Source organism: Vespula pensylvanica, chromosome 21 (genome assembly GCF_014466175.1).
Source record: "Vespula pensylvanica isolate Volc-1 chromosome 21, ASM1446617v1, whole genome shotgun sequence".
In the NCBI taxonomy this organism is placed as follows: domain Eukaryota; kingdom Metazoa; phylum Arthropoda; class Insecta; order Hymenoptera; family Vespidae; genus Vespula; species Vespula pensylvanica.
Window position 1 is genome coordinate 2,230,708 of NC_057705.1, and position 26,855 is coordinate 2,257,562.

Below are 26,855 nucleotides of genomic sequence, written 5' to 3' on the forward strand. Positions count from 1 at the left end.
TAACTTTTATCTTTTTACATACTTCCTTTAAATTATCAAAGAATTTCAGTTTTAATAGAAATAGAAAGAAAGGGAGAGAGAGAGAGGGGGGGGGGGGATAGAGATAACATTGAGTTCGTCGTTTGCATAATATATAGAACAATGTTTAGCGTTTAGTAACGACTTTTCGAAAATTTATGTTAACATGTGAATTAGATTATCAAACGTTATCAAAGATTCTATATACGAGGACACTGCTTCGCTCTGTCTGTACTTCCATATGAATATTGTAAATTTGTTTCTTTTCTTTTAATCTTGCTGTAAAATGATTTTTCTGAATTTTAACTTTTATCTCATTTCGATCAGTATTGATGCAACGGCCAACATTTTTTCTCTCTCTCTCTTTTTTTCTTTTTTTTTTTTTTTTTTTTCAATTGGTTTTTCACAAACTAAACATTTATAATAATTTTTCTTAGTGAATGATTATACATTTTATAAAGAACTGTATAAATGATCTTAGTTGAGTTTCATTATTCGTATAAAATTTCTTTGATACAAATATACGACATACTATAAATTCTACTAATAAATAGTATACTTATCGTAACACTATATATCTACAATCTATACAAATATATTACATATTAATATACATCAGAAGCATAAACGTGTTTCACGTAATTAGCAAACAAAATAAAAAGAAACAATCATTTACGTGAACGTTCATTCCTTCGTTATGATAATCTCTAATATACACATTCGTTAATTAAAAAGTGAAAATATAGCATGTAGATGTACTAAGCCTAGCCGATAATCTATTTTTGTTTTAAGTAAGTATAACAGCGTTAAACATTTTAACTTTTGTATGAAGCTTTCAGAAAAGGGAGGTCTTTAAACTCGGCCTTCATTTCGTTAATTGATTCGACGCATTAGGCGAGGGGTTCGAAACGATATTGTAGGCGTATATTATCGTATATATATACACATATACACACACATACACATACACACGTGCAAATATATACACAGATAAACACACATACACGTACACCGATGAAAATCGTTGTAACGAAATGAGACTCGAGACGCGCCGAGTTGCGCCGAGTGAAAACAAGCAAATGTAAACAAGCTGGATAGCTTGTACGTACAGGGGTAGGGAGGGGTGAAGGGAAGGGGGTGCATGATGGGAGCTTATTGCTTGCTTGGCTCTGCTTACTTTACGCATACAGCTGAATATATGTAGATAGTCCTATCTTTTTCTTTCTTATTCCACATTATATGCTATACCATCTTTGTATTATATATAGAAAAGTTTGTAATCTTCTTTTTTTTTCCTCTCTTTTATTATTATTATTATTATTATTATTATTATTATTTTATATATCACGAGTATTAATATGCGAGATAATTAAATTCTGTAAATTCTGTTCGTCGATTGACTCTGCTACGATAAGATTTCGTGAAATTCAAAAAAAGAAAGTTCGATATAATAGCTTGTTTATGTATCGTAATAATAATAATGTTTACATTATAATATGTGATCATTTATTTTTGATAGGTATTCAATTACGGCGTAACAGATAATATTATAAGGATTATACGTTGATTTACAGATATATTATATATTTTTCATGAAATATGATATTTCCAAATATTTATAACCTTAAATTTGATTGATGGAAATCTTGGAAAGCAAGAAATTATATAAAAGACTTTTCTTTATTTTATTAATATGTATCAGTAACATATAACTATAAATACATGTGCAAACGTTATACATAAGTATCTACAAACTATCGCTAAATATATTTCGATTCAACGAAGTTTAATATTTCTTTTCGTTCGATTAACCGACAAATTTTCTTTTCAATTAAAAAAGAATGTATAACGATTTCCTGTTTTTTAATAAATCATATAACACACACATATATATATATAATATATAATAATATAAAATGTTGCTACGAATAATCATAAACATATATATATATATATATGTCTATTAAATACATACATTTCAAAAAATAACAATCGAATAATGATTTATTTTGAAATATAACGTAACGTTCGAATATAATCGTTTTGCAGATGCATTCAACCAATCAACGATTCAGGAAGGCACGTATCGTTCCTATTCGTTCGTTCCGTTCCGTCGTTCCGAGCGTCTAGACCGACGGTTATATTGCGTGATCGTGTCAGTTATACTTCGGCAGCGAATGGTGGCGGTCGTACGAGTCAGGGTCCGAACTGTCTCGCCGTTTGCTGGATTCTTTGAATTTTCGCGCGTTTCTCGTTTACGCGTCGCTTACGACGATGTTATTGACATTATTGATGGACGATTAGAAAAAAATGTCAATAGACAAATTGATCAATCAAATAAATTCAATCGAATTGATCGATCGTCGTCGTGGTCGAACGAATTAATTACGAAAAAAATGTTAACATCGATCGAATTCGATGTTAACGAATAATTTTAACTTCATCGATTTCGTCGATTTCGTTTTTGAAAATTCCCCAAAAACATATTTTCATATCGGACAGTTTGAAATACGTGAACATTACATATATCGTTTTACAATTTGAAGTGCTTCGATAAAACGGTTAAATTCGTTAACGGTTACAAATACGTCATCGTGAGAGAGTGTCCTATTGGACCAAGGACGCACGTGATTGGTCCGAATTTCGCGAAAGAGAGACCGAGAAAGGAAGATAGAGATAGAGAAAGATATAGACCGTGCTAAAACCGTTTTTACATTTGTGCCTAAATATTTCGATAAGGTAGTACATACCTTTTTTTTTTTTTTTTAAGGACAACGCAAGTTTCTTTTTATTGGCTGAGATCTTGCGCGGTCGATAATCGTCGGTAAATAAATTGAATTCTCTATAATAATAATAACAGTCATAATAATAATAATAATAATAATAATAATAATAATAATAAATAGTGAGCCGTTAAAAATGTTGTCAGATTAGAAATAAATGTTTCGTTGTTTCGTCAGAAGCATTAAAAGTTCTATCTCGTTAGAATATACATATAAGTGTTATTGTCAAGGTGCATTTAGTGGTGTGTACGATCGATCGACATGTCGGGATATATCGTCGTCGAATTTCGTTACGTCGAATCGAAAAGGAAGAGGAACTACGTACACACGTGGTGGTGGTGACCGATGTTTGCACAGAGAGAAGAATTCGAGGTTAAGAAACTGCCTCGAAGACGAAGAAGAAGAAGAAGAAGAAGAAGAAGAAGAAAAAGACGAGGACGAGGACGAGGAAGAAGTGGTGGAGGAGGTGGAGGAGGAGGAGAAAGAGAAAGAGAAAGAGGACGAATAGATTCTCTTCGTTTATCATTGAATCGAAAGTGCGAATAAAAGAAAAGAAAAAAAAAATAAATAAATAAATAAATAAAAAAAAAAAAGAAGAAGAAAAATAAACGGAAAAGGGATAAAAAAGAAAAAAAGAAATAGAAATAAAACTACAAAGAAAACGAAAGGAAGAAAGGACGATAATCATTTTCGTCATCATGGCTTACGTTCTTTGGCGCGTCTTCGTTAAGAAGTATTACAAAGTTCGCTTTGGCGTCAGAAATCCATTGGTGAGTAGTTTATCCTTTGTTGATATATCATCTTTGATTATCACTTTTGCTAATAGATATTAATTCTATTTTCAATATTCGTTCAATATGTGTATGTTTTGGATGTCTATGCATTTTTATATTCATATGTATTTTTATATAGTTATTATTTGTTTTTATAAAGTATATATACGTGCATACACATACACGCATGTATGTGGATTTTTTTTATAAATAATTATTACTTTTTTTCTATTTATATTATATCTATGTATATGTTTCTATATGCATATATATTTTATAAGTATTTATTATTTATATTTATATATACGTACATATATATATATATATATACATGTATATTTACATATTTATATAAATAAATAATTATTATTTATATATATGCATATCTTATCCATATTTTATTAGATTAATTTAAATAGCAAACTCGTCAATGACAAAAAATGTAAAAATTTTGTGAATTTCTTTTTCGTATATATAGATATATATAGGTATATATAAAAATGCATATTCGTAGATACTTTTTATTTATATCTATTCGATCCACGTTATTCGTATGTTATTTGATTAATTTGCTTACTAAAACTCGTAACAAAGAATATATATATATATATATATATATATATATATATATAAAAAATCGCGTTTGTATTTAATATAAGCACGATGCATTCACGATTTCTATTTTGTAGAATTAATTCGTGTCGCAAATTTATAGATGAAAAAAAAATTCATCTTTTTCCTCCGATAGCGAAAGCTAATAAATTACGTTGACTGCTCATAATTCATAATTATCACGCTACTTTTATATTTTTTGTTGCTTAGGATGGATATTAAAAGAAACGTGCGAATTTTGATTAAAAAAAGAAAAAAAAAAGGAAATAATGATTTTAATTTAATATTAATTATCATATACTTTTGCTTTTTAAGAATGGTTCTCTTCGTATTCAATTAGTGAGTCATTAATTAATTAAATTATATTTAATTACTTAATTATTTAGTTTATATTAGTTACGGCTAATTATATACACATACATGCTAGCTTATCTTATTAACGTATATATCTTATATTTAACGTTAATATCTATATATACGGTTAGTTGTATAAGTATTTACGTGTATCGTTATATTTCATTAAATTATATATTTTCAATTATTTTATACACACACACACACACATACACACACATTTCTTTTTAATTCAATTAATATCTACTAATACATGCTAATTATAATTATTTAATATTTATACGCATGTTGATATTACATACATAAATAAATATATAAATATATATAGTAACTATATATAATTGACATATATATATATATATATACATATATTAGAGATAAAATTTTTATATTTATAGAAAATACGATGTTTACAAACGAGTCGTAAAAAAGTAAAATTAATCGAATCGATCATTATGTTTGACGTCACGACAAAATTTACAAACTCACCAAGTAACTTCTTCTTTTCATTTCTCTCTCTCTCTCTCTCTCTCTCTCTCTCTCTCTCTCTCTCTCTCTTTGTTTTTTTTTTCTGACACGTCGTTTAAAGATAAAAAGAAATGTATGACACAAGTTATTGATTATATCAACCTTTTCTCATTTTTAATTTTTTTTAAAATTCTCACTTATTGCAGACTATATGGACTTCATCTTTTATAGTATATATTTCCTTCACATAAAATTATTCCTCAGCATAAAGTAAAAGGAGAGTAAGCATTGGAAAGGAACGCGTTATCGAAAATGAGTTAGAAAAATTGAAACACGAAGATCTCTTTCGAACGTATTCATTCAGTTTTTCTCTCTTGGTATGTTAAAAAGCGCAACGACTTTTTCATTACTGCTCGAGGCTAAAAGATAAAGGTACATATGTATAGATATATATATATATCGTACGTATATAGTATATACATATATATGTACGGATGTTGTATGTATGTATGTATGTATGTATGTATGTATGTATATATGTATAAGGTTGGATCGTAATTCTCAAGGTCGGTATTTTACGATCCAGAGTTATATCTCTCGTCTCATCGCGAACAGACTCGAATAGATTATGCAACTCGAGCGAGTGCAACAATAAAAATATATATTGTCTATGTATGTATGTATGTATGTATGTATGTATCTATGTATGTATACCTGTATAATATAAAAAAAAAATGAAATGTTCGTTTCAAACGATAAAGTAAAGGATATGGGGGTCACAAAAATGTTTCTATTTTAAAAGTCGATTTTTTTTTTTTTTTTGAGACTTCTAGAGCTAATTTCTTTTCTTTTTTTTTTCTTTCTTTTTCTATTTTTTTTTCTATTTTTTTTTTCGATTACGAAATACAAGCGTTTAAAAATTTTTTACTCGCGTAGATACTTTCCTGACTTCACAATTGTGTGTGTGTGTATATATATATATATATATATATATATATATATTTATCTTGTTTAACGATCGATAAATCATTATTTTCGAAGTATCTACCGTGAAGATAAAATGTAAAAAAAAAAAAAAGAATAAAAAGGAAGGAAAAGGAAGAAAAAAAAAATCGCAGAGAAAGATGTAATTTTATCCAGAGCGTGCTGTTAGAAAGTACCGGTATTTTATTATTATTCTTCGTGACGTGATTAATTGAAAATGTTAATTGGTTAATATTATGGATCCACCTCGGTAATTTTTCATGTATACATATATATATATATATATATGATCTATTGTATGTGGAATATATTTTCTCTTATTTCTTTCTTCCTTTCTTTCTTTCTCTTGATATAGATCTTTGGAAAATCGGTAATACGATCTTCATACACATACACATTCGTATTCACATTCATATTCACATTTATTTCCACAAACAAATAGAAAAACAAACAGACGTGTGTATTAATAGGAAGGTCGAATTCGTTTGATCACATCCATAAGAACAAAGTACAATTATTAGACTGCGACTAACAGTTGGGTGTGCGCTCGCACGATCACCGTAATTGGATAATTACTCGAAACGTTCTTTGGTGTGGCAAGCTTATTTTTTATGATACCTTATTCTGCCAGCTAATTCGATTTATAGAGTATTGTTAGAATCGATCGAATCATGAAAAATAAAAGAATTTATATAATCGACCCTCGAACCTCACGAACGTTTATATACTTTATAGGTTAACTCGAAACGTTTGTAAATTAACGATAGAACGTATAACAATGAAGTTTTCGTTCGATTTCATTTTATTTTTATCTCATTCTTTCTTTCTTTCTTTCTTTCTTTCTTTCTTTCTATCTCTATATATCATTTTTCTCTTTCATTTTTTTTCCCTCTATCTTTCTCGTTATTTAGTACCCTTAAATTATATTTACAATCTATAATTTAATTGTCTTTATAGATCCAGTTATATATAATACGAATGTTGTAACATTGTTTATATTTATTACTGTAATTATGTTATACTATCTTGTAATTTAAGATTAAAATACGTGACAAATTTCGGAACTAAAGTAATAATTAGTATTGTGCAATTAATTTTATGATAAAATGAAATAAAAGTTTTGTGTGTGTGTGTGTGTGTGTGTGTGTGTGTGTGTGTGTGTGTGTGTGTGTGTGTGTGTAGGTATATCTCTTATATTTTAAGTAAACTAAGTATCTATATATCTTATCTGTCTGTATGTTTTTTAAATGTTATTGTTAACTTTAAAATCTATACTTATTTATTTTTATATTTTAAATGTCGTGTAACTGAAGTATTGTACTTAAGTATTTTTTTTTTTAAAGTAGTACGTAACTATTAAGTTACATTACACACACACATACACATGTATCTATATTTTTTAAATGTGTAATTTCAAAGTTACACGTCATTATCGTAGGATTAAAGAAAAGAAAAAAAAATCAGATTAATTAAATTAAATTGATTTACGTGAACAGTTAATCTCCGAAAGCTCACGCGTATATACACACATATTTATACATATATACATACATACATACATACATACATATATATATATATAAGTCACAAGTGACTTATTAAACGAGCGTCTTATGCTAATGCAATTTTCAATATTGCTGTATTCGCGAGAAGCATACGATCTATTTTCAAAAAGTATCAAAGTTCTCTCTTGAACTCGCGAATATCCTATCGTAATAGTATGTACATAAATTCGTTGCATTCGTATATGCAGTTGTATATATAGGTAACTTGATGAATCGATGAATCGATACTAGCAACGATCGTAAAGTCAATTACGAGAGATGACAATTCGCGAGAGGTATATAACAGACATTTTCAAAAAAAAAAAAGAAAAAAGAAGAAAATAAAAAAAACAGTTAAAAAAGAGCTACGTACGCAAGTGTATATATTTATATATACGTAACATGAAAGATCCTTTTTGGTTTAGAGAGAAAGAGAGAGAAAGAGAGAGAGAGAGAGAGAGAGAGAGAGAGAGAGAGAGAGAGAGAGAGAGAGAGAGAGAGGACATAGGTTTCTATTACGAAATAAATATACCACGCCTTTGCATCATTATCCAATCAATGGTTAAAAAGCAAGCTGGGTAACGTGCTAGGGATGATAATAATAATAAGAATAATAATAATAATAATAATAATAATAATAATAATAATAATATCGTAGGGTCGTCATACCAGGGCTGGAACATCGGTGTCTTAATAAATTTAATGCGAGCCTTTCATAATGCTTAGTGCATATATATACGCGTATGTATGTACCTATATATATGTATATATATATATATGTATATATGTATGTATGTACGTATGTATGTACGTATGTATATACGGAGGTCAACGCATTGCAGACAGATCACGAGATAATATCGTCTTTCACATTATGTATTAACTTTAAACTTTTGATTCTAATCAGTAATAGATAATAGAACGTTATAAGGATGATTATTCGAGTGAACTTGATACTGTAATATTTTATCGTTTATTTTATCATTCATTTTTATAGAAATCGTTTATAAATCGTACGATACGTTGATACGTTAGTATGTTTGTATTTTGATATATTAAATTTATCGGTAAGTTTCGTCCCTTTTTTTTTCTTCTTTTTTTTTTCTTTTCATTTTCTTTTTATTTTTTGTTTCTTTTTTATGTAAAAAAAAAAAAAAAAAAAAATTATAAATTTTTTTTATTATCTACATTTCTCAGGTGTAAAAGTAAATCGTACATCTTCGTATTGTTTTTATTTATTTATTTATTTATTTATTTTTTTTTTTTTCATAATACTTAATTAACAAGATAGTAACTATTCTTTTTTTTCTTCATTTCGATGCAAGTTTATCGGTTTTTATTTGATAAAATGATTCATCAAACAACAGATCACGTGGTATCTCGTGCTTCATAGAATGCATTAATTACGAACTTTGATTCTAATCGGTAATAAATGATGATGACCTTTCGAATAAACTTGATATTTTTTTTATAATTTATTTAAATCATCGTTAGAAAGATTTGTTCTCCTTACAAATAAAAAGAAAATATTCATAATTACTATTAATATTAACAATTACATGTAGAAGTCCTTGAATTGTTATTTTGATAAAACGATCACGTGATATCTCGTGTCTCATACAATGCATTAGTTACGAACTTCGATTCTAATCGGTAATGGGTGATAACAATGATGACCTTTCGTTCGGACAATCTTGACGCTTTGAAAAAAGGTTTATCTAAAAAGGATCTATAAAAGTACATATTACCTCGATATCTTAAATCTACATATATATATATATATATATATATATATATATATATATATATATATAAATATATATAAAACAAAACAAATCAAAAAAAGGAGTAATATAAAGAAAACAACATTGTTTCATTCCTTTAATACAATATTTAATGAATAACGTGTAACAATTTCTTTTCGTCCTAACGAAAACATCGGAATTTTTTCATTCCAATGAAAACGATACGTCGTGATATAAATAATTGAACAATAAACGTAGAACACACACGCGCGCAAAATTTCTTGATAGTCTCAATAATTACAGATACACACAATTACCTAATTATTTCAAAATAATATAAAACACATTATACGAGAAAGAAAATGTTTTTGCTGGCCAATGTGTTAACGTAGAAGAGAAGAAGGAGGAGAGAAATGTTGGAGAAAGGAAAGAAGGAAGAAGGGAGAAAGAGAGATAGAGAGAGAGAGAGAGAGAGAGAGAGAGAGAGAGAGAGAGAGAGAGAGAAAGAGATAGAGATAGATGCAGAAGGTAAGAGAGAGAAGGAAAAGGTGCAATTTAGTTTGCGGTCGCAGGAGAATAAGCTTACGTTAGGTTAGTCCGATGGTCCGGCGCTGCTGGTCTCTCTGTGACCGTGAACCACGTCTGACCTGCGACACAAACATGCTCTTTTCCTCTCTCTCTTATTTTACTCTTTCTCTCTCTCTCTCTCTCTCTCTCTCTCTCTTTCTCTCTCTCATCTCTCTCTCTCTCTCTCTCTCTCTTACTCTTTCTCTTCCCACCCACCATAAATCTACCTGCACCACATCGCGTTTCGTTCTTCGAGACTCTCTCTTTCTCTTTCATTCTATCTTTCTCTCATTCTCTTTCTTCCTCTCTCTTTCTCTCTCTTTCTCTTTCTATCTTATACATTGGCTCGTATTGTGCATGCTCTTCGGGATCTTCCAATGATAAATACGGCTGCCACCCTTTCTCCTATATTTCGTTCTCTCTATGTCGCTCTCTACTACCACTTCTTTCTCTCTCTTTCTCTTTCTCTCTTAGGTAGCCCTGCAAAACCGTCCAAGTTACAGTACTCGTACTCTCTTCCTCTCTTTCTTCTTCTTCTTCTTCTTCTTCTTCTTCTTCTTCTCTATCTTTGTCCTAACCATCACACACGCATATGCATGCACACAACAAACAAACATATATATGTGTATATATTGTGTGTGTATATATATATATATATATATATATATGCACGTACGTGTATACGTATATATATATGTATGTATGTATGTATGTATGTATATGTATTGTTATGAGTTTAACACACCAAGAGAAGAACAACCATGCCCGTGCGTGGGCGTTTCCGGTCTATTTCGATTTCCCATTCCACTCTCGTGGCCGCCATTTGTTCGTCACGTTGTACTGTTTCTGCATATGATTACGATTTAACGATCGACGAGTTCCCTTTCGTTTATTCGAACGAAAGCGACGGGTTTTAAAGTTTTTATTATTACCGCGGTGAAAGAAGAATGATAGAAAGAAAGAAAGAAAGAAAGAAAGAAAGAAAGAAAGAAAGAGAAAGTGAGACAAAGAAAGAAAGGAGAGAGAGATAATGTCGATAAATGCGATTGACGTTGAAACCAATATTTACGACAGAAACTAATGATTTGTTTTTCTTTCTTTCTTTTTTCTTTTTTATTTTTTTTTATTTTTTTTATTTTTTGGGATGGGATTTTCCTTTTATATTTTTATTTTTATTAATATTTCTTTTTTATTTGTTTTTTCTTGTCTTTTCAATCGAACGTCCACATCGGAAATGATTCGTTCGGCCTCTTTGTAAGACTTTGACGGTATGTCGATCGAACATAGAGATACATACATACATGCATGCATGCATGCATAAATACATATATACATCGTTGAAAATGCGGTTGCGAGAACGTACGTATGTGTGTATGTATGTATATATGTATGTTTGTATGTATGTGGGTGGACAGATTGATCGATCGATCGCTAATTGTCATTGTTGACGTTCATGGCCGTTGCAAATCCGATTAGCCAAGTGAAATAAGTCCTTGGTTCGAGAGAATGCGTTGAGAGAGGTGCATTGCACTCTCTCTCTCTCTCTCTCTTTCTCTTTTTCTCCTTCTTATTCTCTCTGTGTACTTTGTGTGCTTCGCTTTAGCGTATTAGACGCGGCGTGGTGATGTATTTGAAGAATGAAGCTTTTAAATATCTTATATATAAATATTTATATATATATAATAATAATAATAATAATAATAATAATTATTATTATTATAATTGTAGTAATTATAATAATGGTAATTATAATTATAATTATAATTATAAGTAAATAATAAAATAAAAGAAATAAATTTATATATATATATGTATGTTAGTTATAAAGATCATTGACATGTCCATGATTTTTTTTTTTATATACATATATAAGAATGATTACAAGTGTTTTTGTAACGAATGAATTTCATTTGAGGAATATTAATTATAAGTCTTTTGAAATGGCCTAAGTATTTATTTTTATATTGATCCAGTTGAATGTAAAGAGAGAGAAAGAGAGAGAGAGAGAGACAGTGACGAAAGAGATTATCTGAACCGAATGTATTCCAGATGTGCACTGGAAAGTATAAATTATATATATATATATATATATATATATATATATATATATATATATATGGTATAACCAACGTGAAATCTTTAAGACAGATCTATCTTTTATCGTGATTCACACGCTAAGTTGTTAACGATCTTTCGACTATTCTTGGATGTCGAAATGGCGTGTTTTAGAACGTAAGCTAGAAACGTTTTTAGAAAAGATTTTAAAAGATCTCATTTTCTTCTTCTTTCTTTTTTTTTTTTTTCTTTTCAAATCTGACTCGTATGTCTAATTATGTCATAATTTCATAATTAATTTTTATCGCGATTTAATTAAGAACTATCTCTTTTTTTTTTTTGAACCTCCAAAAAGAATATACGTATATATATATTAGAATATGAGCTAGCTCGTTTAAAAAAAAAAAAATGAGTCTTTTTTCTTCGAAATTAAGTCTTGTATATCTATCAATTTATTATTTATAGATTAATTAAATTAGAAGCTATTAATCAATTGAATAAAAAAAATTATTCTTAGAGTTTGCAAAAATATAAATATATATCAGGTGTTTGCCTTCATGCGTTTAGAAGAGATTAGAAGATACATTTTTAAAAATATACTGGTATAAATATCAATTTAGAATTTATTGATTCATTGGATTAAAAAATATTTATTAATTGAATATAAAGTTATTGAAATAGAAAATGCATGTTTCAGAATTAATAGACAAGGATAATTAGAAAAGATTTATAGATGTGTTTGGAAATGAGCTCGTATATTACCATCAATTTGTAATATAATAATTAATTAAATCAGAAACGATTAATCAATCGAATAAAACTCGATTCTTAGAGTTTGAAAGAAAGTATATAAATGTCGTAGAACGTAAGTTATGCTAATGCATTTAGAAGAGATTAGAAGATATATTTTATAAAATTAACTCGTATAATTATCAATTTATTGATTCATCGAATAAAAAATTATTTATTAATTGGATACACTTGAATATATTGAAACAAAAAATGCGTATTTTCAAACATAATAGACTAACATGTTTAGAAAAGATTTATAGATGTTTTGTCAAATGAAAATTCCTATACATACATACATACATACATACATACATACATACATACATACATACATACATACATATATATATCAGTTAACAATTTAATAATAAATAAATTCTGTCTAAATGGAAAATTATTTGCACGGTCTATTTATAAACTTTCTAAGTGTAAAATGTTTGTTGAAATCGAAGTGTTAAAGAAATCAAAGAGAAACAGTTATAAGCGAATGGTCTCACATTTTATACGTTTGATATCACATCGAATATAATACAAGTAGAAATTTACGATTACGAGTTTGTGTATATGTCTCTCTCTCTCTCTCTCCTTCTGTATATACGTAAGAGAGAGAGAGAGAGAGAGAGAGAGAGAGAGAGAGAGAGAGAGAGAGAGAGAGAGAGAGAGAGAGAGAGAGAGAGAGAGAGAGAGAGAGAGAGAGACGTTAGTGTGTGTATGCTGTTGGAAACATTGAAATGTCGGATTCGCGCCATTTGCGACAATCTACTTAACGGATCGACCGTAATGACAAGGAGAGACGGTAGATGTACATAGGTACCTATACCTATCTATCCTAGGTGTCCATTAATGGTGCACAGAAGGGATATATTCTCTTCGGTTTAGTCGTAGTTCGAGTTTCCCTTTCCATCAATCGGTCACACGTTATCCTCTCTATATTTATCCTAGAATTAAGTGTCATTGTTTGGACGATAATGTTGCTATGTAATAAAGATGCGATTAAGCCGATAATGACGTGTTAGTTTTCTATTATCTTTATGATTATTTGTAAATAATTACTATTGCGAGCTTAATCTCCGATTTCTTCGAAGGATAACTGATTCGTGCAATTTTGCATTTCTTTTTCTTTCTTGTTTTTTTTTTTTTTTTTTTTTTTTTGCGAATAGTTTCAAGCGTTCTTAAGATTTGTATTTTTTTTCTTTCTTCTTGTTCGTTCGTTCGTTCGTTCGTTCGTTCGTTCGTTTGTTTGTTTTCTTTCTTTTATAATATTTAAAAAGACACGAAATTATTTTATTATCTAATCGAAAGTAGAATGTTGTAGAATGTTATCGAAGTAATAGTAAATTTTTGTTTTCTTCGTTTTATCTACAAAAAGATAGATATCTATTAATACTACTACACGTGATATATCTAATATTACGTGGAGTTTTTATAAAATAATTAACAATTGATTAACAATTTTTTAATTCTTTCTCTCTCTTTTTCTCTCATACACACATAACATTCTTCAGATTTCATTAGTTATTAATCGTAATGACGAGAAAACTGATATAATCGTCGGCCCTTTTACATTTTCGTCACACACGAATATAACAAATATCGATATATCGATATAATTTTTTATCGTAAAATAGAAGCGAAAGTATATACAGTCACATATAATAAACTATACTAATCCTCATTAGCGTACAAACATTATTATCAATATATATATACATTAATAATCTTTTCGTTTTCTTAATAAAATAAAATCGAAAGTAACGAGCTTGTACGTAACATCTGAGATACCGTAATCTTCGTTACATAAAAAAAAAAAAAAAGAAAAGAAAAGAAAAGAAAAGAAAGAAAAAAGAGAAAAAAAAAACATTGCTTACTTAACATTGACTAATGCATACATACATTGATATTTTTTCCATTGTAAAGATCTAGAAATCAAAGAGATAATATCAGATAACATAAATAATCCGATGAAAAAAAAAAAAAAAAGAAAAACAAAAAGACAAAGAAGAAAAAGCATTCATGTCACCATGAGGAATTTAATGAACAGATACGGATTATTAATCTACCAGTTAAACGAGTACAAAGATTCATTGTGTACAAAGATTCGAAAGAAGATTCAAAGAGTGCCGCCTTTCTTTGTCCATCCGTCCATCGTCGTAACTAGTATTCTTGTACGATGTGTGTGCACGTGCGCATGCGCCTGCGCATGCGCACGTGGACGTTGGCAAAGTTGCGATTACAATGCACACAATTTCACTTACTTTCGCTTCTAATTAATCGAGTTAATGTATTGTACTTATTTTTCTAGAGAGACGCGCATACTTTAGAAGAACCATTCTCTTTCTCTCTCTCTCTCTCTTTTTTTTCTTCTTTTCTTTTCTTTTCTTTTCTTTTCTTTTTTTTTTTTATACGATTTTCGAAAGGTTCAACATGCAAATTCCATTTGAAAAACGAAAGAGTGTCCTCTTTCTCTCTTATACTTTTTGTTTTTCTTATTCTCTCTTTTTCTCTTTTATTCACTATCGATGCTTTCTTTCTTTTTTTCTTTATGATATCTCGGTACTTAGTTCACGCTTCGTTGCCTCGATTAAACGTAGTATTGTTTCGTTACACGTTAATCTCGTTCATCCAGTTTCTATGTACGGAGTTGACAAAGACGAGCTATGACGAGTGAAAGCAAGTGTCCCTTTCAAAAAAAATCTATCGATCGTATATAGGACTTTTTTTGTATTTTTGATTCTTTTTTTTTTTTTTTTTTTTTTTTTTTTTTTAATTTTACGAGTTCACGTAATCGTCGTGGACTTATATATTTCTGTAAATTATTGTAGAATTTTTGGAAATTTCTTAATCTGATCTTTTCTTTATCTCTCTCTCTCTCTCTCTCTCTCTCTCTCTCTTTTTTTCTCTTTTGTTATTATTGTCAGGCACGAGAAAAAAAATTTCGTTGTAGTTTTAAGACGAAAAACGAACAATCTATTCTTATGGTTATTATCGTAATCACAGAATAGACGTATCATCAAATATTTCGTTATAGTGTAATCGTAAGTCGTTATACGTGCCATGAGTTTATACTTACTCGACAGAATTTAATTGTACGAGATGATAAGTGTATATATCGTTTTTGATGATATAGTGTTATACGATTCGAACGTGGAATAATATCTTCGTCCTTTCTTGCTTACGTTTCTTCTTTAGACGCCATGTTCTGATGTTATTTGTTAGCGAGGAATTTAGGGACTCTTATATGTAAATATATAGGGTATTCTTTTTTTTTTTTTTTTTTTTTTTTTTTTTTTAATCAGAGACATTTAAATACATCGTGAAAGACAAATTTTTGTAAAAAATAAATTTTCGTAACAAAACTTTATGGACGTTCTCAAGGTCGTTTTAAGATCTATTTTAATATATTCTTTTTTCTTTTTTTTTTTTTACGAACTCGTTATTATTATAACGAGACATGACTTTCGTCTATATAATTTTTTTTTTTATTCAGTCTCTAAGTTCTTTATGGTACTTAACGTTGGTTTAGATAAAAGAACGATTGCATAATGTAGATGTACTCGCGAAATGTTTGCAAACAATGAGAAATCAGATTGATGTAAATATTTTTTTTATATGATTATGTGAAAGAGAAAAAGCATATATATATATATATATATTCAAAGAAAAGTTATATTATAATCTAAACATTGAATAATCCAAATATTGTTTCACTATAATCCATTTTCATTTTTGTCATTTTTTTCCATATCTCTTTTTCTCTCTCTCTCATTTCATAATTTTTTTTTCCTACATTATTTAGATATTTAAAGAGAAACCTTCGTTTAGAAGAACGGAAATTCCATGGCTTTGTCAGTAGTACAAACAACAAGTAAAAAAATTTAATCGTAATTAAGGCAATTTCACATTGAGAATGGCCATTGTCTTAAATTCATACCATCATTAGAGGGAAAGGAATGGTTTATATTTTTATTCTTTAGTACATTGATATATATGTAGATGCACACGTATGTACGCATACTTAACATATAAATAAATATAAATTATTCTTGATTTTAATAATCGATGATCGAAATAATAATTTATGATAGAAACAGATAATCACTTAAATATGAATTATCCTTGATTTTAATAATCGAAGTGATTGAAAATAATTAAAAAGGAAAAGAAAGATAAGAAATTCGGAACGATCTCCACAAAGTGTGAAGGTCAAAATGTGTGCTTCAATGCACGCGTTTGAATCTTTCTTTTTCTTTTCTCATGTGAAAATAAATGACACGAATTCTTTTTAAAGGATATAACTAGGTAGATCTATGCACGAAGAGAATATTTAAGAGAATTTTATGAGCTATTATTTAATAGTCACAAGTACTCGATTATTATGTTGAAAGTTAGTATTAATAGTCTTTAATTATTTTCTTTTTCTTTTTTCTTTTCTTCTTTTTTTTTCTCCCATATTCCTGTAATTAAAATGTGTGTGCGTAGCTTCGATAATCATTTTCTCTCTCTCTTTTTTTTATTTTTTCAAAGAGTACCTTTTTAGATATAATCTCAAACGTAATTATGCAAACATAACGGATATTTTCCTGAACGACCAAAAGGATCATAAGAAATTCGTATCTTTAATCTATAATGTTATTAAAGTCGCTATTCACACGAGTTATTTTCAACAGAGTGACAACAGTGGGCAAATGAATTAAAACACTTGTTTCCTTGGTTCTTATTTAATTATTTTCGGTTATACGATTCTCATACTTTATTTTTTTTATTTTTTATTTTTTTTTCCTTTTCTTTCTTCATTTTTATTTTATTTTTATTATCAACTACGGTTTGAATTTTGTCGATGTTTGACAAAGATTATGTAATTGAAATATAGTTTATAACGATCGATAATAATAATAATAATAATAATAATAATAATAATTCTTTTTTTTTTTTAATTTATATTTTAGTTTAATTTTAAATGATATATTTTTTGTAGTTATAATTTAGTTTTTTTTTTTTTTTTTTAAGAAACAGAAAGAGATGGAGATGTCATAATAGTTTTTTAATTATATATCTAAACTTTTATTATAGTACATGATTTACACACATACACACGTATTTATATATACTATAACATTTACTAATTTTTACAAATCTTTATTTGACTATACATACGTTAGAATTTTAAGTAGAAGCTTTTAATAAAAATTCCTCTTTCAATTCGCATCACAGAATATATAATAATAAAAAAAAAAAAAAAAAAAAAAACAATATTAAATTTATCTAGATTTTAAGAAATTTATAGAATCACATTACATAATTTTTAATATTATAAAGATACTAATCACTTTTGTCAAATTAACATTACATTATATAATATAATTTATAATGCATTGAATAATAATAATAATAATAACAACAGCAACAATATTAATAACAATAGAAGACAATAACAATAATAACATTTGAATGTTTCTCTCTCTCTCTCTCTCTTTTTTTTTTATTTTTCCCTTTCAATCATTTTTCCTTTTTTCAATCATTATATCATAACGATAATGATAAATAAAGAGAAAATGATTGATAACGTTATAAATCCTGGTTATTATAGATTAGATGGGAATAACAAAGCAAAGTCGAAGGATTAGTCATCGTTGGAAGAAGATGTTCATTACGTCATTATTTATCTCTAAGTATGGTATAGTCCATATACATAGATGTAAATGGTATTGTTCGTTGTGTCGTTCACTGACAATTGGCCGATTAACGTCCGTTAATGATAGAAGCGTAAGAGGTAGCTCGATTATAAAGCGATTAATATGCAATAGGGGTGCGGTGTATGTATTATACAATATAACTGATATGGACATCGATTTGTGATATGTACACACACACGCACACACACACATATATATATATATGTATATACACGTATATACGTTTCAGGAATATTTTATATATATGTTAACAAGATATCGAATAATATTAATTCTCTATGGAAATGTCGAGAAACGATAAAAGCGAATCGATTTAACTTTAATACTTTGAAACATGATGAAATGTTCTTTTTGCTAGACTCATTACGACACAATGATTAATATTAATATCTTTATTAAAAAATTATTCATAAGTACTACTTACATCGTTATCGTTTGCCTCGAACATGGCTCGAGATAAGAGTATTAAAAAAATTAAAAAAAAAAAAAAAAGGGAAAGAGAAAGGAAAGAACGAAAGAAAGAACGAATAATTGATTTTATAAAACCGTAAAATGATCTGATAGAAATATCGATAGGAAATAAAGAGATGTTAACAAATTTTTGTTCGTCTTGTATTAATGTTTGAAAATCTTTAAACAATTGGTTCTTCGTCGTATTGATACATTTGCGATCGGTAAATGTGAACAATTGTTTTTTTTTTTTTTTTTTTTTTTACGAATGATTGAATTATAAATTTTATGCTTACAACAATATTGTATTATTTATATGTTTTAAATCAAATATATTTTAAATTATGCGGGTTATTCGAGTTCTGCATTGCTGATGAAACACGAATGGAGATGATCTACTTCCTAGTTACGTTGAGAGATGGCGTTAGTCGTCTCTCGAACACGTTCAAATGCATCTATACATATATATATATATATATATATATATATATATATATATATATATATAAACTTTTAATTGGAAATTCGATCGGTGAATATTTCTTTTTCTTTCTTTTTTTTTTTTTTTTTTAATGATTATTATACATTTGTTTATTTTATCTATTTTTCTTTAATTTTTTTTTATTTTCTTAAAAATTTTCAAAAACACTGCTTTTCCGTTCTTCATGATTTATTTATTTATTTATTTTTTTTTTTCATTTTACTTTTCTCTCCCCAAAAATTCGACACGGGATTATCGATACGTTGCTTTCGTTTTTCATGATTTATTTATTTATTTATTTATTTATTTATTTTATTTTTTTTTTGAAGCGTTCGTTGAATTTTTTTGTCTTTCCTCTTTTTATTATCTTTGATTAGTACACGCGCATCGACACTATATTTCGAGGATAAAAATTTTGTTATACTCTTAAATATATGCGATTTTGCACGCGTCGTGACTTAACACGAATACATAATAATCGTCTTGGATAAGGTATGACGAAGACGACAACGAAATCACGGAAACACGGGCTACTCTGTGACGAAGCGAAACAAGAGGTGTCCACGTTGCTTGATAAGGCACATTTTTTCCTTCGTCCTTATTTGAAAAGAACCATTCAAATCGGTACGTCATCGCGATCAATGACGATTCGCGATCTCCCAAATCGAACAAGGGTTTACCTAATGAAACACGATACTCCTTCTTTCCCTTTCTCTTATTTCTTTTCGATTGGTGATATAGCATCGTAGAACGTAACGTCGATATGAAAGTCCCAGACTCTTTGAGCTCACCGATGTCAATCATGGATGTTATTGCAATAAAACATTTTGTAATTTTGTTAGCTCATCCTTCAAGAATGTATAGAGAAATATTTTTTTCTATATGCGAGACTCTTCGAACGTTTATATATTTTAAACGAAATAGATTTTTTTTCATTTGTAGAAAGGAACGAAAAATTTCTCTCTTTCGTCTTGATTTTCTCTCTCTCTGTCTATCTTTTTTTTTTTTTCTTTTTCTGTAAATATTAAGTATCTACTTTTTTCTCAAGAAACGAACGTCTCAAAACGATCCGAAGTAATTCGCAATTAATCCTGACAGTTTTGTACTCGTTCGAAAATCGAAGCGAATATTATGATTTGTACACAAAAAAAGAAAACGAGAAGAAATCAATCTTTTTCTCTTCTTTTTCTTTTTTAAATAATTACGAATTCATTCTTCCAAGACACGCACCCGTATGAAAAAGAACAAAAAAAAAAAAAAAAAAAAAAAAAAAAAAAAAAAAAAAAAAAAAAAGAAAAGATTTAAATAACAAAAATAAACGAGGAAGCTCGCAAGTATTCCAATTTTCAATTAACAAACTTGAAACCAACTTCGATCGCTAACTAGTCTAGAAGATTAAAATAACAAAAAAATTGATAAAAAATGATCGAATTAATAAAGAATGAGACATTTCATTTCGATCATCCCTTGCGTCTATGTTGGCAAGAATGATTACGACTATGACGACCGTGACAATCATGATAACCATAATAACCATGATAACCATGATAACCATGATAACCATAACGACGAAGAAGACGACGACAACGACGACGACGACGACGACGACGACGACGACGACGACGACGACAACGACGACGACGACGACGACGAAAAGTACGCCGGTAACCTCTCTCTCTCTCGAGAGAGAGAGAGAGAGAGAACGAGAGAGAAAGAGAAAGAAAGAGAAAGAAAGATAGAGATAGTGAACATTATCACGCATGCTCGTATCGCTTGGGAGGTCTCCCCCTGTCGGTATCGTCGGCTGGGCAAAATCAGCGAATATTTTGACAGTACGCCGCCCTCGATCCAACCGTTCTCAGCCATTTTCAATCGTCTGTCCCAGTAATAAAGGAAGTTTTACGGAGAAATACGATCATTATAGTTTCGTGTGGGTTGGTGGGTGGGTAGATAGATAGATAGATAGATAGATAGATAAATAGATAGATAGATATATAGATAGATAGATAGATAGATAGATAAATAGGTGCGTGCGTGCTTCTGATTCGTATTAAATATCGAGGAAGAATTTACGTACGTTTACGATAAATTACATCTTAACCCTCTTTTCTCATTTGGTAACGGGGTCAGTCGATAGAAGAAGAAAACCCTAGGTTGTGAGTGAACTTGTTAGTCGTGTGGTGTTGCGTGCGCGTCGACAGAGTTTACGTGCGCGTATATGTGTAATCCGTGTGTGTTTATATACGTGTGTGGGCTGATACGTGTGCATATTAGGTTTTTCTTGGTATAGAAAAAGAGAGGAATAGAAGGAGGTTTAGTTAAAGTTGGTTCATGGGATACAAATAACTGTGCTTTATATTCGACGACCATTTTCTTTTTTTTTTTCTTTTTGCTTCATTTTGTTCTTTCTATCTTTTTTCTCTTCTCTCTGCGATTTTCTCTCTCTCTTTCTCGTTCTATACCTTCTTCGTATTCTTTTTCTTCTCTCGGTTTTATATTTTCGAACGAACGAACGAACGAAATTTATGCGTTTGTTTTATTCTTCTCTCTTACTTCGTTTTCCTTTTTCTTTTATTTTTTTTTATTTTTTTTTTTTTAATATTGTTCTTTTACTGACTTTATTAAACTCATAGTTAGTGAATGGAATGGGCGGAAAACGGAAGAAGATATGTTTAAGTGTTGGAAAGGTCGTGAGGAAAGGGTCTCCTTATTAGAGCTAAGGACATCCCACCGAGAACGGTCGATCGATCGTTAAGTGTCTCGAAAAGAAAGAAAAAGGAAAAGAAACGGAGAAACAAAGGAAAAAGAAAACAACGATGGAACGGAGTGTGTTTTAAGTGTTGTAATTAGTGCGTTTGTATTCGTCGAATCGGTGACCTATCAATAGTGTCTCTTCGAACGTTATTTCAAGAAAGCATCCATCGACAAAATCGTGATTACGTATTATCGAGAGAAAAGGAAATGATGATGACAGAGAAATGAATCGTATATACGTAAAAAAGACGTATACATAAAAAAAGAAAGAAATACACACACACACACACACACATATATATATTTAGAGAGAGAGAACAATTAATGAAATTTGTCTTAGAATGAGATCGCATGATATTTTGAAATTTTATTCCATTTATATACCGTTCGATGGGACATCAAAGTGCTTGGAATTGAAATCTAAAGTTTCTCACGAAATATATACAACAGAACGGCTTTCTCTCGAGAGTAGAAGCGGATCCACCTTCGTCGTCAGTCCGATCCCTTTCGAAGCGGTGGCGTCAGGGGCGAGTGAGTGAACGCGCCCGCGCGTTCACCAGAGAGAAAGAAATAGAGAAAGAAAAAGAGAAAGAAAAGGAAAAGAGAGAGAGAGAGAGAAAGAGAGTCCGCGTCCATCGGTGCATTCAAGGTGGGCGGATGCCGCTGTCCGCGTCAAGGACACGTGTCCCTGGGCGAAGGAGTTGAGAACAATAAGGATTTCAGCGTGCCGAGAATGCAAACCCTTTCGTTACTGCCATCGTTAGCATCGTTGGCACAGCTTCACCATAAATTGTTTTTCTACCAATCCAATAATCGACTTCGAATTGTAATAAGGGATCACATTGAAAATCGCTTTATATAAATATAATAAAATAATCGCAAAAAAGTCGAAAATTTCATCGAGATTGGAGGTCGAGCTGTCGAAAAAGAAAAGATCGAAAAAAAAGAAGAAAGCAAGAAATTATCGGATTTTCAAAAAAACGGTGTTCTCATCTATTCTTCTCTTTTTCTTTTTTCTTTTTTGTTGGTGCCCTTTCCTCGATATCGATAATTTAGCCAGATGGATTCGGATAAAACTGGGAGATAATAATCATATCCTAGGGAGATTCTAGTAACATTCATTCGCGGTATGAGTCATTTAGATTGGAAGCTGTTCCGTCGGAAGATGCTCTGACAAAATTCTCGATAGAAAATCGACGATTGTTTTTCTTTTTTCTTTCCTTTCTTTCTTTCTCTTTCTTTCTTTTCTTTTCTTTCTCAAGAAGATAGGGATAATAAGAATTAATAAATAAATAATAGAAGGAAAGAAATAATGAGACAATCGAGAATCATCAATATGTCGAATCAAGTTTGGAGTGCTTCTATTATTTCTCTATTTTTTTCTCTTTTCTTTTTCTTTACTTTCTTTTTCTTCATCTTCTTTATCCTTCTCTTTTCAAGTCGAGAGATTGAAGATAGAAGGGATTAGAAAAAAAAGTCAGAGATAGAAAGAAAGAGAGAGAGAGAGAGAAAGGGATGAAACTAGGATTGAATAGGATGAATCGATATTGAATTGAAAGTTGTTAAATAATGGAAAAAGGATTTACAAACGAGTGTAAATCTAAGTAGAAACTTGACTTTTCGAAAGGATAGAAAAGAAAATAAAAGAAAAAAGAAAAGAAAAGAAAAGAAAGGGATTAAATGGAGAGAAACGAAGAGTCGATACAATTATACTCGTGTATTTCGCGTATTTTTCTCGAGTTGAGAAATCGAGAAAAAGGAAACTATAAAAAGGATCGTGATTGTAAAAGATAGATAGACAGAGATAAAGAGAGAGGAGAGAGAGAGAGAGAAAGAGAGAGAGAGAGCAAAAAGGAAAGAAGAAAATTCAGGACAGAATAAACTAAACTAATCAAGATGTACGATGATTCATTTCGATTTCGTTCCGAAACTGTATCCTCGAAATAACTTGAACGTTCTTGTATGAATCAATCATGATTTTCTTTTGAAAAGATAAACGATAGAAGGAAACGAAGAGTTCCTAGTACGTCGAAGGATCTTTGTTTCTAAAATTTTCTTCGACTAAAAAGACAGAAAGGAAAAAAGGAGAAGAAGAAAAAAGATAGAAAGAAAGAAGAAGAAGAAGAAATCCTTGCAATTTGAAGAGGACCAAGAATTAATAAAGACTGTATGAAATTTCAAAAAGAAAAAGAAACAGAGAGAGAGAGAGAGAGAGAGAGAGAGATACTAACGAGATGAACAAGATGAATAATTTCGTTGTGAAATCGAATGTGTCTCCTCGAAATAACTCGAATTCTCATACGAATCAATGATGATTTTCTTGAAAACAGATGAACGATAGAACGGAATGAAAAGTTCCTAATACTTGGAAGGATATCTTCAAATCGAAAATTTTCTTCGACTTAGAAAAGCAAAATTAAAAAGAGGAATAAGAATAAAGAATCCTTGTAAGCCGAAGAGGACCAAGAATCAATAAAAAGACTGCATAAAATTCAAGAAAGAAAAATTAAAGATAAAGAAAAATATAGATAAAGAGATGCTCTAAGATGATTATAAGAGGATGATGAATCATATAGATGGGAATCTTTATCTCCGGAATAAGAGATGTAAATCTTTTCAATTACGATTTACGAAAAGATAAACGAAAGAAAGTAATAAATAAAAAGTTCTTAGTTCGTCGATCGTGTTATCCGTTATTTAAGAAGGATCTTTTTAACAAGTTGTGGAAGTTGGAGTAGATAGAAAAAGATATACGATCTTTTTGGCGATTTGAAGAATAAGAAGAGGAACTAGAAAAGATCGTAGGAAACTCGAGAAAGAAAGAGAGAGACAGAGATAGAGAAAGAGAAAGAGAGAAAGAAAGAGACTAACGAGTTGAACAGGATGAATCATTTCGATTGGAAGCTTCTACGCCGGAAGAAGGTACACGTCCTCTTCTTTCCGTGGTTCGCGTGGCCCTTTTCTTTCTAACCTTTTAACCCCTCGTGTGCATCGTCACCGTTAGCCGGCTTATCGACCCGTACAAGAATTAGCACGAAAGAGAGAGACAGAGATAGATAGATAGAGAGATGGATAGATAGATAGATAGAGAGAGAGAGATAGATAGATAGATAGATAGATAGATAGATAGATAGATAGATAGATAGATAGATAGATAGATAGAGATAGAGATAGAGAAAGAATGACCATGCTCTTTGGTTCGCATACTCTCGCCCACGGGGCGGTTTGCTCCTGGTCAGGTAAATGGATAACGTCGAGTAATAGAGACGCTGAAAGCCACTATAATGACGATCATTTGTCATTGGCCGACTTAAGTAAAGGGGATCGAGATGCTATTATAAATGTGACCTCGTGGAAAATATGATGTTTCTCGTATTTGAGAAAATTAATGGCACTTTTCTTCTCTCTTTTTTCTCTCTTTCTTTCTTTTTTCTTTCTTTTTTTTTTTTATCATCATTTTCATCCTCATCTTCCTCTTTCCAGTACTTATTCTACTCTTTTTTTTTTTTTTTTTTCATTATTCTGACGATTTCATAAAATCGTGGAAGATATGTAAGAGGAAGAATTATGATTGTATAGTTGATTTCTTTCTAAGAGAAAGAGAGAGAGAGAGAGAGAGAAGGTTTTGTAAGAGTTTATTTAGTCTTCTTGATGATTCAAACTTCCGGTTGATTTGCGATGCAAGACTCGTCCATCTCTTCCTATTGTCATTTTAATCCTATTTGGTACTCTCTAGAGTTTCTTCTCTCCCTCTATTTTTTTCTTTTTTTCTTTCTCTTTCTCTTATTATACGATCCTTATATCTTTCGAACGTTCCCAGATGTTACTAGTATTAACCATCGGAAAGGGAAAGAGAGAGAGAGATAAAAGAGAGAGAGAGAGAGAGAGAGAGAGAGAGAGAGAGAGAGAAAAGGATCGTGCATGTTTGTCACCTATCCCGTTCGACGTTAATGGGAATTTCGAGGCTGTTTACATACTGAGAGATTGTTAGCAAAAAGTATAAGATCGTAGGATCCGCAATGCTTTCTCTCTGAGAATATACATGTATCTATCTATGTATGTATGTATGTAATGTAATGTAATGTAATGTAATGCATTGTATATATGTATATAATATACGTCGATGAATCTATCGGGAACATCGATGTCGTTCGTACTCTCTTGGTTAATACGATCGAGTCTAAAAAGATCCAAAAGAAAAGAAAAAAAAGAAAAAAGAAAACAGTTTTCTCTACTTCCAGATGTATGTATGTTAAAAAAAAAAAAAGAAAAGAAAAGAAAAGAGAAGGAGAAAAATACGTATTTAAAAAGAAGAAAAAGAAGAAAAGAAAACACACAAAAAACAAGATGCTCGTTTCGTTAATTAATAGTCGGGACTTATGTTCGTAATACTGTTCGAGGATTTCTTTTTTTTTTTCAGGGACTATCGAACGAGATAGATTCGTGCTTTTTTCTTTTTCTTTTTCTTTTTGTTGCTATTGTTAACTTTTCTTTTTTCGTTTCCGTTTTCAATCCTTTGGGAAATATTTTTAGCACTATACTAGAATATATATATATATATATATATATATATATATATATATATTATTGAATAATCCTTTTACTCGCACAATTTCTTCTCTTTTTTTTTTTTTGTTCCGTTCTTTTTTATTTTTCTGTTCTTCTTTTTTTGTTAACTCTCCTGCAAATCTCTAAAAGCAATTTCTCCTTCTAATACTTTCGCTTGTAGCGAACAGTCGTGTGTGTTTTCATTTTCCTTTTTTATTTTCTTCTATTCTTTTT

At 29.8% G+C, this 26,855-nt stretch overlaps 1 protein-coding gene across 3 annotated transcripts in view; it reads left to right on the plus strand.

Moving 5' to 3' along the window:
• Positions 1-3,407: 3,407 nt before the first annotated feature.
• The window catches only part of LOC122636288 (puratrophin-1-like), a 346,508-nt gene continuing 323,060 nt past the window's right edge, over positions 3,408-26,855 (plus strand). For 2 of the 3 annotated variants that reach the window (XM_043827348.1, XM_043827349.1), the window contains exon 1: positions 3,408-3,571. In XM_043827348.1, coding sequence (XP_043683283.1) covers positions 3,500-3,571 — 72 coding nt within the window. In that variant the 5' untranslated portion in view covers positions 3,408-3,499. Of the gene's footprint in view, positions 3,572-24,479; positions 24,996-26,855 lie in introns of those variants that run through there. The other variant, XM_043827350.1, reaches the window with a different exon arrangement.